This window comes from Fringilla coelebs, assembly GCF_963513975.1.
Source record: "Fringilla coelebs genome assembly, chromosome: 4".
NCBI lineage: Eukaryota > Metazoa > Chordata > Aves > Passeriformes > Fringillidae > Fringilla > Fringilla coelebs.
In genome coordinates, this window is record NC_140032.1 from 27,118,389 (window position 1) to 27,130,788 (window position 12,400).

General features: G+C 43.9%; 1 protein-coding gene across 2 annotated transcripts in view; it reads right to left on the minus strand.

Annotated features, from left to right (window-relative positions):
- The window catches only part of LNX1 (ligand of numb-protein X 1), a gene marked incomplete at its 5' end in the record, with an annotated part of 65,085 nt that extends 60,611 nt beyond the window's left edge, over positions 1-4,474 (minus strand). Inside the window, one exon of one of the 2 annotated variants that reach the window (XM_084203810.1) lies at positions 4,089-4,474. In XM_084203810.1, coding sequence (XP_084059936.1) covers positions 4,089-4,474 — 386 coding nt within the window. Of the gene's footprint in view, positions 1-180; positions 273-4,088 lie in introns of those variants that run through there. The other variant, XM_084203811.1, reaches the window with a different exon arrangement.
- Between the last annotated feature and the right edge of the window lie 7,926 nt (positions 4,475-12,400).

The following is a 12,400-nucleotide window of genomic DNA, read 5'->3' on the forward strand; positions in this document are numbered from 1 at the left end:
GGGAAGCAGCACGGTGTGAAGCTGTTGGCAAGACGTTGCAGGATTTTCTTCACACGTATGCACAGGCACAGACACACAGACAGACAGACCCCCCGACACGCTCATGGCGAGCCCCTTCCCGCCACTCGGGTCAGACAGACAGACAGAGAGCACGATGCCAGCGCGACTGTGCGTACTCACAGCTCGGAGTACAAGAAGTGCAGGTTGCCCACATTGTCTATGTAGTTTGCAGGACTTAGCCAAGGTAGGACCAGTAACAGGAGAGCCTTCATTTTCAGTGCAGTGCTGGCACTGCTGCTAGGTTTCCTCCTTCCCACCGTCTCTCTGTGCTGGTGGGACACACAACGAGAAGCTTTCGTGCCAGCCAAGCCCCTTCTAAGCAAGCCTTTCCATTTCAACGCAATGGTAGCACATCATGAATCGAGCTTAAATCCCTTAAACGAAGCTACACTGCAAAAATCATTGACCTGTAAGAGGATTACTCGATCTGACTCTCAGATGGGTAGATGTGAGGGTTTAGGGACAGCACAGCGTGGTTGGCGAGACAGTGACTTATGCTGCAGAGGAGAGCGATGCTCGGGGAAGAGACCTGCCTCCTGCAGGATTCAGAGTGGTTCTTCAGAGGCAGCTGGTATGTTTACATCACTGCCCACAAGCAGATGGGTTACGAGCTAAACTGCATCACGGAAGGGTGTAGCTGTCTGACAAGGAGGGGAAAAAAATGCCCCCCGTGGAGTTTTGTAGCAGGCGATATCAGAAGACCACACCTTTTTAAAGTAAAATGCTGCAAAAGATCACAGCCAACTGCTGGCTGTTTGCATCTCAGTCTGAATTCCCCAAATCCAGTCAGATGTTTTCGTACAAACATAAATCTTGTAATAATCCAAGGACATGTCTCTTCTCGGGGTTTTTTTGAAGGATGCAAGAGCAAACATTTTAAATAAGGATGCTTTCAGTTGACTGCTCCATGGTAACCAGTGTTTAAAAAAAATGGTAAAGTTCTCTCATCAATTACGAAGCATAAAACAGCAAGCTCACCTTGTCCCATCAGTGACCTCATCTCTGATCAGGGCAAACTTTTTTTTTCTCTCTGAGAACCAGGACTGGTCTGAACCTGAATAGTGCAAGTAATGTGAGGACTGCTGACCACCCTGGTGACCCTAGCAGAGTCTACTTTAATTTATTCACTGAAAACACAATAATGTTCTCTGGAGATATCAGGTGGGCTCTGAACTGTTCTCACTGCAGACACCAAATATTTATCATTATTATTGCATTTTTAATTAGCAAAATCATACATTTTCCCTTCCCTCTATTGACTCACAAGAGTTAAAGAGAACAACATCAGCTCAATCTGTTTAATCTGTCCCTGGGCATGACAGAGCACAACATTCTCCTCCTTGCCATTAATTGGAGATGGGGTGGCAAGAGAGGTTTCTGCATTTCCAACAATTAAATTAGGCAGAGGCATAAGATACCTTAGGTGATAATTAATTAATGCTGTGCTTAAAAAAATAAAGGTACTGTGCAGCATCTGCAAGCACAAGGATGTAGAAGCCCACCTTTAGGAATCACTCAGAATGTTCCCTCCTATTTCTTCCCTCAAGCGGGAATGCTAGTGGGGTTGCAGTACCTATCCCTTGTAAAGCTGAAACCCCCAACAGCAGAAGCTCCCTGTGGTTTCCAATTCTCCTGTCTCTGCTCTTTGGCCTTAAGGTAACTCAGCACTCCCAACCACTCTGAGGAAAGAAAAGCCAAGTCATGAGTGGCAAGGACAAAAAAAGTCCAGCCTATGTGGCAATGTTTTGTACTTCACTACATTAGAGGCTTTAGGGCAGGAAGACCCTACTGCATCTCTCCAGCCTTCTGCTTCTGGGGTTGGAAAACCTGGGACCTGGTGCAGGGAACCTGATGCAGGGGAGAGGCAACTGCAAGAGATGGTTGGGAATAAGTTACTGAGACAATTCTTTCTATCTCTGCTTGGGCTCGGGCCAAGCAAGCCAGAAGCACAGGATCTTGAGGATCCTGAGGGGAAGATCCATGCCAAGCCGCTGACATTCAACAGTAAGTGCTAGAATAAAATTTGCCCGTCCTTTACAGGACTAAATCATTGTTTATAGCAGTGCAATTCTGTTAAGATATGTAGTGAAGGGTACCTTTACTACTACCTTAAGGAAAAGAAACTAAGACACTGGAGTAACTTGCACATACCCACGTAGGAAAATCAACACTAGAAATCAGAAGTTGTGCTAGCTGTGTGGCTTCCAGGCAAAAACCAATATTTCAATTTGCTTATTTATTGGGAGTTGGGGGTAATTTGGGAATGGTTGTCCTGCTAATTTTATGGCCACAACACCATCATGTCAAAAAAATGAAGACAAACAGGAAGGTCTAAATCACATTAGATTCAGCTATAGGTATAGCAAAGGGAAAGGGCATTTCACTAGGGGTTCAAGAATTTGTGGTTGGAATCTGTAGAGAAACACAATTTCAGTGACAGCAGCTCACAGAAGACTGATAGTCCCCTTACGTGCATTTCTGTTGAAATTAACATTTGAGGCCAGTTAGAGAAGTACTGACCTAAGACATAAAATTATGTGTAACTCTGATATTTTGTCCCCTTAGCTGCACACAGTGGAACTCCCAGAGCACTGCTGGCCTGGCTGGGGCCTGCTGCCACTGCCTCTTGCACCATGAGCCACAAGCAGCCTCACAGGGACAGCCAGGTCCAGAAATGTGGGGACAAGGGCACCCCGATCCACAAACACCAAACCTCCAGCACGTGAAAAATGGTCTCATGGCCTTTGCAAGGGGTTAATAAACGCATTGCTAAAGCTTGTGGGCTTGTTTTGGTTTTAGTACTGCAAAATCATCACATTTTTGGTTGGTTAGGATACCATAACTCAGTGAATATCTTCAAGTGAATAAATTCCTGGTGGGAATCCAGGTGCTTCAGGACATGAGGTGTCCAGTGCAAATGAGGACATGTTGAATGGCAGGCTGCAGAGCCATTTCTGGTAGTGGGCTGGCAGGCTGTGAGTGTGCAGTGTGTGAGCAACCTCCACCCTCTGGCTCACAGCCATGCTCTGGTCCTCGGTACTGCCCTGTCTGTGCAGGCTGCTCAAGGCTTCCTTCACATTGCACATGCAGAAGTACACACCTAGCAACGTGATTTACGCCTGCAAACTCCAGGGGAAGTATTTCACTGGGTAACAGATACAGCTCACAGAAAAGGGCACATCTCAGACCCCATCTCTCCTCAGACCTGAGGTACTGTTATGCAGACTATGCCAAAGTGTTAGTCTGCTGTCAGAAATCACAGCCCTAAAAGTATCTCTTCACCTTTCTGCCTTCCTTACAAAAGGCAGAACATGCAAGACAAAAGCAGCAGCACATGCTTTTACTCTGCAAAACAGAATCATTCAGTTCTCTCATTGCAGAGGAGCCAAACTGCTCCCTGGAGAGGTGTCTCCCAGAGGCAGGATGGAGGGGGTCCTGGCTACCAGGAAGGATAAGGCTGGAGAGGGAGTCCAGCCAGATTTCCAGACTCTGCCTCTCTGCGAGCCCCATGGTGCCCTGGGTATGTGCTCACCTGGAAAAAAGCAGCACTTGGGTTCAAAGACCAATACCAAACTGGAATATTTTCTGCTCTACTTCTCATATAGGTCATTTGTGATTCAAAAAATATTTGAAGAAAGGGCAATTACAAAACCTTTAATGTGCTATTAAAATATTCATAATAGCTCAGCTTCCCAAAACATGCAGATCTCTTTGGACTACATACACATTGTCACCGTGCAGGTAACCACAAAGTATTCACTCAGAACTGCTAACAATAGCATGAAGCACCTTACATGCATTGATGCATTTGGTGCTAATAAAAGAGTAAGATATAGCCTATATCTTGGACTATAAGGGGACTAAATTCAGCTCAAAATTAATGGCACTGTGTTCATTGGGAGTGAAACAAACAAGTCTTTCTTTACGTTAACTGTCTATTTTGACCAGTATTAATTGAAGATATTTTTTCCTCTGCTCAAAAAAAAAGGAGTGAAAAAAGCATCAACTATCTATCAACAACAACTTACTGGGTTTGGAAATGCTGTTCAAGGTGACCACGTTGCACAACCTCTGAGCAGTGTTCTGTGAAAGGGCAGCTAACCATTAGCTTGTCCAGGAGGTTATTCACTAGTATGCTGGACTTCCTGCACGTCTGGAGAATCACAAGCTTGCGGTCCATGGGACAGAAGTCTTTTTCCACAAGGAAGTTTGTAAGGCAGGCTGTGCAGAAGGTGTGACCACAGAGCGTGTCTAATGGCTGAAGCAAAGGTTGCAGGCAAATGTGGCATATCAGATCATCATCCACTTCTTCGGTGTAGCTGTACAAGTGGTTTTCTTCCGGTAAGTGCGCTTGGCCGCAGGTGACGCAGAGTGGCAGGGAGCTATCCTCCATTTCTTCTTCTTTCTGGCTCATAATCGGAATTGATGCAATTCAAAAGGGGGCAGGTGGGAACACCCAGCCTGTTTTCTGTTTGTGAGAGCTGTAGCAAGGCTCGTGTGCTGTCAGATCTGTGGGGAGGAAAGCCGAAGGATTATGTTCTGGGCTGTGTTTCCTTACCATACTTGCAGTGGGTAGCTGGATATGAAGTACTATATCAGGTACTAGGAAAGGATTGTGTCTTTGGGATGGGAGAGTGAAGCAAAGAAGGGGGCAGAAAAAAGAGAAATAATTAACTCCAGGCACATATTTTCTCATAAATCTAGCTTAATTTACACAGATACTCTCATTGTAAAGAAAGATATCAAGACAAGGAGAAATACTACAGGCATTTAATGGTCGAAACCCTTAAATTCACATATAATTGCAGTTCCAGTCAGATGATTTTGTGGCCACATTACTTCTGCCGGAAAAGTAGCATTGTGTGTGGGCAAACACTGCAAGACTGTGTGCAGAAATACGGGTAAGAATGAAGGTTGCTGGCCAAGTTGCCTGTTCAGCACAGCAAGGGAGAACAGCAGCTTCACCTAACACACACAAGCATACAAACAGTGTATTGTAGCCAGAAGGAGGATAATTTGGGTCATGAGGATTTAAAGCTTGGGGCCCTGTAGACCATTCTCATACTACAGCAGCAATGGACCTGGACCCCTGCATTCAAAGTTTGCCTGCCTGCAGTCAAACCGTTACAACCATCTGCAATAAACAGTTCAAAACTTCATTTGCTCTGCAAAGAACCAAACATCTTACATACTGAGGTGAAGACCACAGCACAGTGCTAAGTAGAGTACTGCCCAAAAGAAGGCCTATTCCTTTTATAATTCCCTTTATAATTTGTCATACAGAAACCCAGTATGTCCCTAGCTAAAAATCCAATTAGCTCTGGCCACAACACCTGCCTGCTGGTATTTTAAAGATGTAAACTCTGTGGGTGGCAGTAAAACCAAAAAGTAATTTGTAGTTTTTACTTGATGAACCCCAACTGCTTGTTGGAGCACTTATGTCTCATTACTTCTATGCTTATTTTGATATACCACTCTGAAAATAAACATGAAGATACAAAATATGCAATGGCCTAATTACTGCTCTTGCTTGAAAATGTAAATCTTATTTGCTGCTCTGCCTTAACTCTGTACCCTTGCTTTCAGCTTGACTTAATTTGCTGAGACAATGTGTCAGCCTCAGACACCCATGTCTGAGGGCAAATGAGGGAAAGAATAATAAGAAAAATCTGACTATGACAGAGCATATTTTCATATAAATAAACCCTTATTTTTATGCAAAGCTCATGGGTTCTAAACCTGAGAAATTAAACTTTAACATGGCAGGTTTTTCTGGCATGAAGGTAAAATAATAGCCCCACTAACACTAACCAGATGTTTAAATGTCAAACATTCTCTTCAATGTTTTGCTAGATCTTATTCTTATGAAGCAATTATGTTAAGTGCCTGTTTTTGCTTGCAAGAGAGAGTTCTGCATAAGCTCTGTCTCCTGATTAGCAGTAGCTTCACTGGAATTAAAATCACGAACCCCTGCAAATATTTAAAATGCGCCAAACTGGGTCAAATGTTTCCTTTTGTAAAAATATTCACCAGAGCTCTATGAAAAGCTATTTGTGAAGAAACAAACATCTCTCTATAGTGCAGGTAGCAGCTCCACCTGTTATCTTAATATAGGAATTATTATTTAATTCTACTAAGGTGACACACAGCAAAATAAAATGAGATAAAAAATTATTGGGGGCTGGGGTGGAGACTATCTGGGCACGGTAAGTGGCTCCTGTAGGAAGCTCTTGGATAACTTCTAGATGGAGTGGGGTGGCTGTGAGCAGGTGTCCATGCTCTCTCTCCACATCCCTGGCTCACAGAGGGAGCCCTCTCAAGTCAGCAGGACTGCTTGCAAGAATGGCAACACATGGCCTGGGAACTTCCATGATTCTTACAATAGATGCAAAATGAACGAGAAACCAGTAAAGCATGACAAAAATAGCACTGTGCTATAAGCTTTGTTATCTTTTACATTTTCAGAATGCCTTGCAGCTGGGGCCACCAGGGCTGTGGGCAACATCATGCTGTTTCTCCACTCCCCCGCCATGTCCTCCTGCACCACCGCACACAGGCACATCTGCGTGGGTGCCTGCCCCATGCACCACACCAGAACACAGCCCATTCCAGCATTTTGTTGCCTCGTGGATGTTCTCAGGGACAGGATTCTTGCTGCTTGCTGGCAGGAGAACCAACACACAGCTCCCACCAGCCAGCCTGAGAGCTAAAGCCCAAGCCCCGCTCTGAGGAAGGAGCAGCCCCCAGGAACAGGTACCTGAGCATCTGAGCCACCCCTTCCCGACCTCGTGCCCTAACCCTGGAAGTGCCTCTCCTCCACTTCCACGTGTACAACCCAGCAAGGCCCCCGATACAAATTAGCTGCAGCTGGAAACAGTACTACAGCTCCACAGCTACTGCAATTATTTTCATGATGACAACAGAGTAAGAGAGGCACCACTGCCCTGAGGCCATGTTCTGCTGCAGCAAAAATGATGAGAGAAGCCCCAGAGGAGTCACTGTCTGACTGTCCTGGCCATGCTACAGATACTCTTTATTAATCTGACATACTAATAATGCAATGCTAGTGGAAAAGGGCAGGTATGAGGAGTTGTACCTGAATTTTTCAATGTTTACATAAATTATAAGTACTTGCTGCAGCACAGGGAAAGAAAACTATCCACATTTATTAGTAACAGGCACTGAGTTTTTAGAACATGAAATTCAAGTCCTATGACGTCTATTATTTAGAAAATTTTGACTACATACTAATATGAACTCTGGGAAAAAAAATCTCAGCCCCTTCTGGCTAACCTGGTTCACATTCACCCATGAACCTTCAGAAACTGGTGGACATATCAAGCAATGGAATGATTGCCATCTTTGGGAAGTGATTATCCCACCAAAAGAGTTAGCATGGAGGGCGTGTGATGGGACTGTCACACAGATTCAGAGGCAGATGCTCTTTGCAATGTTTGCAGTTATTTGTATTTATAACATTTATGTGCTGTCATATAATAGCTACATAATTAGTATCATGTCTTTTTAGGAAGCTTAAAGTCTTAATTCCTTTTGAACATTGTAGGAGAGAGGGGAGAAGGGATTTAAATTTGACCTATTGATTACTAGTGCATATTTCTACTTCTTCCAGTACCTATGAATAAAAAGCAAAAATACGCTTTGAGCAAGAAAACCTGTATAGGTGGATGGTGAACCACAGTGAAACAAGAAAGGTAAGAATTTCCTGGCTGAAACTCTATTCTTCAAGCCCTGTCCTTGAGGGAGGAAGAGATAGGAAAACAGAGGGGAGGTATCCTATATTCCCTTGAGTTGGTGTTGGCCACCATGGGCAGCCTCAGTGGAGCATGGATGTCACCTTGGCAGTCTCATGCTTCGTGTAGTCAGAGCCATATTGACAGGGGGCGGTTCTTGCAAGGATGATTGGCAGGAGAAGCTTTTACAGGAGGTGTGGTCCCACACCTAAACAGACATCACCAGCATTTGCCACTTCCCTGCTGTGAGGGAAGATTTCAACAACTGAGGTCCTACATTTAGCATAGCTTTACAGCACCTAGCTCAGATTGGCTTGGATAAAGAAAATCAAGTATTGATTTTTAAGAATGTCACAGTGTTGTGACACTGTGGTGAACCAAGCCTCAGTCCAAGGCAGAGACCCGAAGCACAAGAATACAGTGCAAATGATGAAGGATGAACATTGTTATCTGAATATCCATATTGCCAAGTCTTCAGCCACAAGCTGTGATGACAGTGGTCACATCAGGGCATAAAATTACCCCAGGGCCATAACCAAAGTGAAAACCACTGTCATGATAACACATTTTTTAAAAAGTTACCCGACAGGCTGTAATGATTTGAAGAAGTTTGCATCTGACTGGTCTTCACTGCTTAGGAATTTTCAGCCACCAGAAGCACTTACGAGAATGACAGAACAAACCCACACAAAAAGCCTGGACAGTAAACACAAAGAGTAGGTAGAGAGAATGCCTTTCAACTCCTTGCAATAACAAATCCATAGTTATCCCATCCCAGTGAAGCATTTAACCAATCTTAAACTTAAATTCTGACTTACCACCACAGTTACACTGGCAGCAGTGCAGCAAGAAGAGGGCTTGCCAAGCAGAGTGGCAGAACTGCCTCTGCCCAGCCACCATCAAATATTAACCCAGCAGTTCAGGAGGCTGCACTTGGAAGTAGAATGGCACAAAATGGGAGAAACTTCAGGTAGCAAAAAAAGAGTAACAAAAGCTAAGGGAAAAACAATTAAGTGATCAAAGGTATTGTGGAAGTGGTTATCACAGAATAAAACAGATGCCTAAAGGCCAGAGAAACAGTGACTTGGAGCCTGGAGGAGCAGCTACTGGCTTAAATCACTAATGGAGAAAGATAAGGCAGTAAGCAGGCATCACTGGAAAACAGAGGAGAGAAACAGATGAGCTGCAGAGCAGTAAGAGGAATTTAGCACCAGTAGTTCATCCTGAAGTAGTATGGTTTGGTGGTAATGAAATCTTCAGTCAATGCTAAGAGTGGCCAGCATGTATAAAGGAAATGGATTCTGAAGAGCACAGCAAGATTGATAAATGGTTTGGTAGCTTGTTTTTCTCTCTGTGTTTAGGGACACCTTTTATTAATGTTTCTGTTTTATAGACACTCAGAGTATAACCAATCCTGTATCTGCAGATGAAAACAGATGCTTTTCACACCCTGTTTCTCTGCTGTACAACCCATGGGAGATGGAGGTTCTACTGACAGAGCTGTTGTGCTCTTCTTAGCTAAATTATGATAGCAAAGTCATTCTGCATCCTTCTCCCAGTCCCAGCATGGGCTCTTATCTCCTACAGATGTGCATCTCTGAGTGGCTCACAGCCATCCCTTTAAGTGGGTCAGTAAGGCAGTGGATGGCCAAAGGGGCCAGCCCATGGGCATGTAAGGAAACTGCCCTGCCACAGCAGCATTCACAACTGCCAGGAAGGGTAGGAGCTCCTTATTCTTCCAGAGATGCTTTTACCTGGCCTTCCTTTCACAACAGTAGCTGTGAGCATGCTGCAGCTGATACCTGCCTTCCTTGATAATCAGCTTCTTTGCTGAGGGCTTGTAGACTGCCATCTTGTCTGTATTTAAAAAATATCCACATCAAATTGCTAGGAGGCTGAACAGCTTTCACAGTTACAGAATTAGCTCTTAGATGAAGCTTCAGCCTGGCTGCCACTGGCTAGATGTGGGCAGGTTAGATGTGGGCATTGTCCCCATCTAGTGGCTCACCCTCACTGGGGAGAAGAGTGGCTCATGGCTAGGGGGGAGCAGAGGTTCTCCTTCACCCTCTCAAGCAAAAGCACAACAGTCCTCCAGTTATGCAGGGTTAGCTGTGACCTTCCTGCTCCTGCCAGAATCTCCAAGATCACATCACTTATTTAATATTCAGGGTTTTTATAATGAAGTGTGAGGTGGAATGCTTTTAGAAAACTCTTTGCCATTAGTAAAACGGTAACTGTTTTGACTTTCTACCTTTCATCAAAGTGTCTTCCCTTGTAGCAGCCTCCCAGGTTTCCCATTACCATGGTTTGTACCAACTGGTTCTCTCAAACTGAAGTTTTTTATAGATTACACTGACTTTACTGTTCAAGGTGGTACTATACAGCAGTTGTGGAAAACATTATAGAATGATCTACACTTCAATAATAGGTATTATACAGTATTTTAGATTAAAAAGGACAGTGATTCACTTTTCAAAGACCTGGCTATAAAATATCATGTAATAATTTGCACCAATCTTGGCATAGCTGCACTAAAGGCCAAAGGGGTGAGTCAGTTTGCCTAGACTTGAAACCTTGCTTGAAGGAAGTTTATAGAACATTAAGATGCCCAAAATCTTATCATCATGCCTTCTGAACAGAATTCCTCCTATGTATAGTCTACTCTCTCTTTTCCCCCCGCTTTTCCACTTATTTTTAAATCTATTCTGACTAAAGAAGAATCACAACATTTTCTTTCTGCCTGATGTGTAATTAGATGGAGATTCATTATGGGCAAAGGCAAGATACATACCTTCAGGTAAAAAGCCAGTAGCTGGAGGAGAGTTGTGAATCCTGGAGATATCAATTTAGCAGGTAAGAATTCATCTTGACTTTTAAGATTATAGGAAAGACTGTTATAGCTAGCTCTTAGAGGAAAATAATTCTATTTAAAAGTTCAGCACATCAGTACAGAATGTGTCTGAGACAACAAACAGGAGCTCCAAAACCTCTCCTCTGCCTGGCCCCAGTTTTAAGACAGCTGTTTTTTCAAAGTTATTAATAGTCAAAAAGTCCTTCTCAGAGCTTATAACAATCAAAGTACTTTGCAGAGCCTTTAGTGATGAAAGGCATTTCAAACTGAATAGAAAAATCCCTTGGTACAGTACAGTACAGTAGGTGAATAACCCCAACTTTTTAAGTTGTAGCTCAAGCTGTGAGACCCAACAGCAATGTCATACTGTGCCTGCACGCAAAGTAACTTCTAAAACCAGAATCAGACTGTTTGAAAAGAATTTTTTTCTCTGTGGCTCATGCTGGAATTTACAGAATTAACCAGTGTTGGAAAAAAGTTTTTTGTTGTGGAATTACGTAGCTGAAATGCCTGTTAGGAATTTATGGAAATATATTTGGCTGTTTCGTCTGTCTCTCACATGCCCACAAAAACCTGGATTGCTCTTTTTGATGATTTCATGGATACAAAACTTTACTCAGCATGTTAAAATGAAAAAAAAAAATCAGCCCAGAAGTACTGAAAATATTAGGAACAGCTGGACAAGATCTGAGTGAAGAGAAGATCTGAGTAAGAGAGTACATATCTGTCAGGTTAAGCATTCCTTACTATAAGGAAAACGTCCAAGGAGTGAACTCACCTCAGTAGAAAGTAGTGCTTCCAAGAAGACTTGTTGCTGGCATGCCTCTAGCTGTCAAATACTGGTGGTGAAGGTAGTAACTTCTGTTTCTTGCTCTTTTCAAAGCTCAGTAAACCCAGACTTATGCCAGAACTAAAAGCCCAGACTCCAAGTGCGAAGATGAGCTGTAGCAAAATGGGCAGGCTGTGGGTAACTGCTTCCCAAAGGCACACAGTCTACCTGCTCGAAGGAAGTCAATCATGTGGTCAAAGCAAGGCTATGTGAGCAATTATGATGGACTCCTCAAGGGCTTCCTAAACATATGCTCATCCTAATTGACATAATAAATGCCATTGGCATTTCACAGAGTAAATTACAAAATGACATGGCTAGTTATGTAACAAAAGGTGCACCTCCACTCCGATTTGGCTGATTGCTCCGGCTGACTTTGCCAACACTGGCAGCCTCACAAATACCATAGGCTTGCTTTCAGCCATTTGAGCAGATGACAGAACTGTATTTTTGTGGCTGGACAACCACGTGCCCACGCTGCCTTCTAAGATGCTGGTAAGCCAGGCACAGGTACAGCATGCAAACTGCACGAGGGAGAGCATCCCCGGTCCCTGCTGCAGGTGTGACCGCTGTGTCTCGGTGATGGGGACAGCAGACCACGTGTGCTCTGTGCAGGCTGCCCTACTTAACTTTAAAATAAAAATACAATAGGCAGAGTAAATTCCATGGGATTGTGAAAATCTTAACTTAATACAGCTTCACAGTAAATCTTAATCTGTTTTTGCAATCCTCTCCCAGGGCCCCAAGTGGGTCAGCGGGGAAGGTGGGTGATGCTACTTCTCTGCCCTCCCAGAGAGGGGAGAGAAGAGGGAGCAGATGAAGAGGGAGCAAGAGAAGCGGGAGACTTCTTCCCCTCAGGACACTGAAACCTTACACCTCACCCTGGCTCCCACGCCATGGTACCTGCCA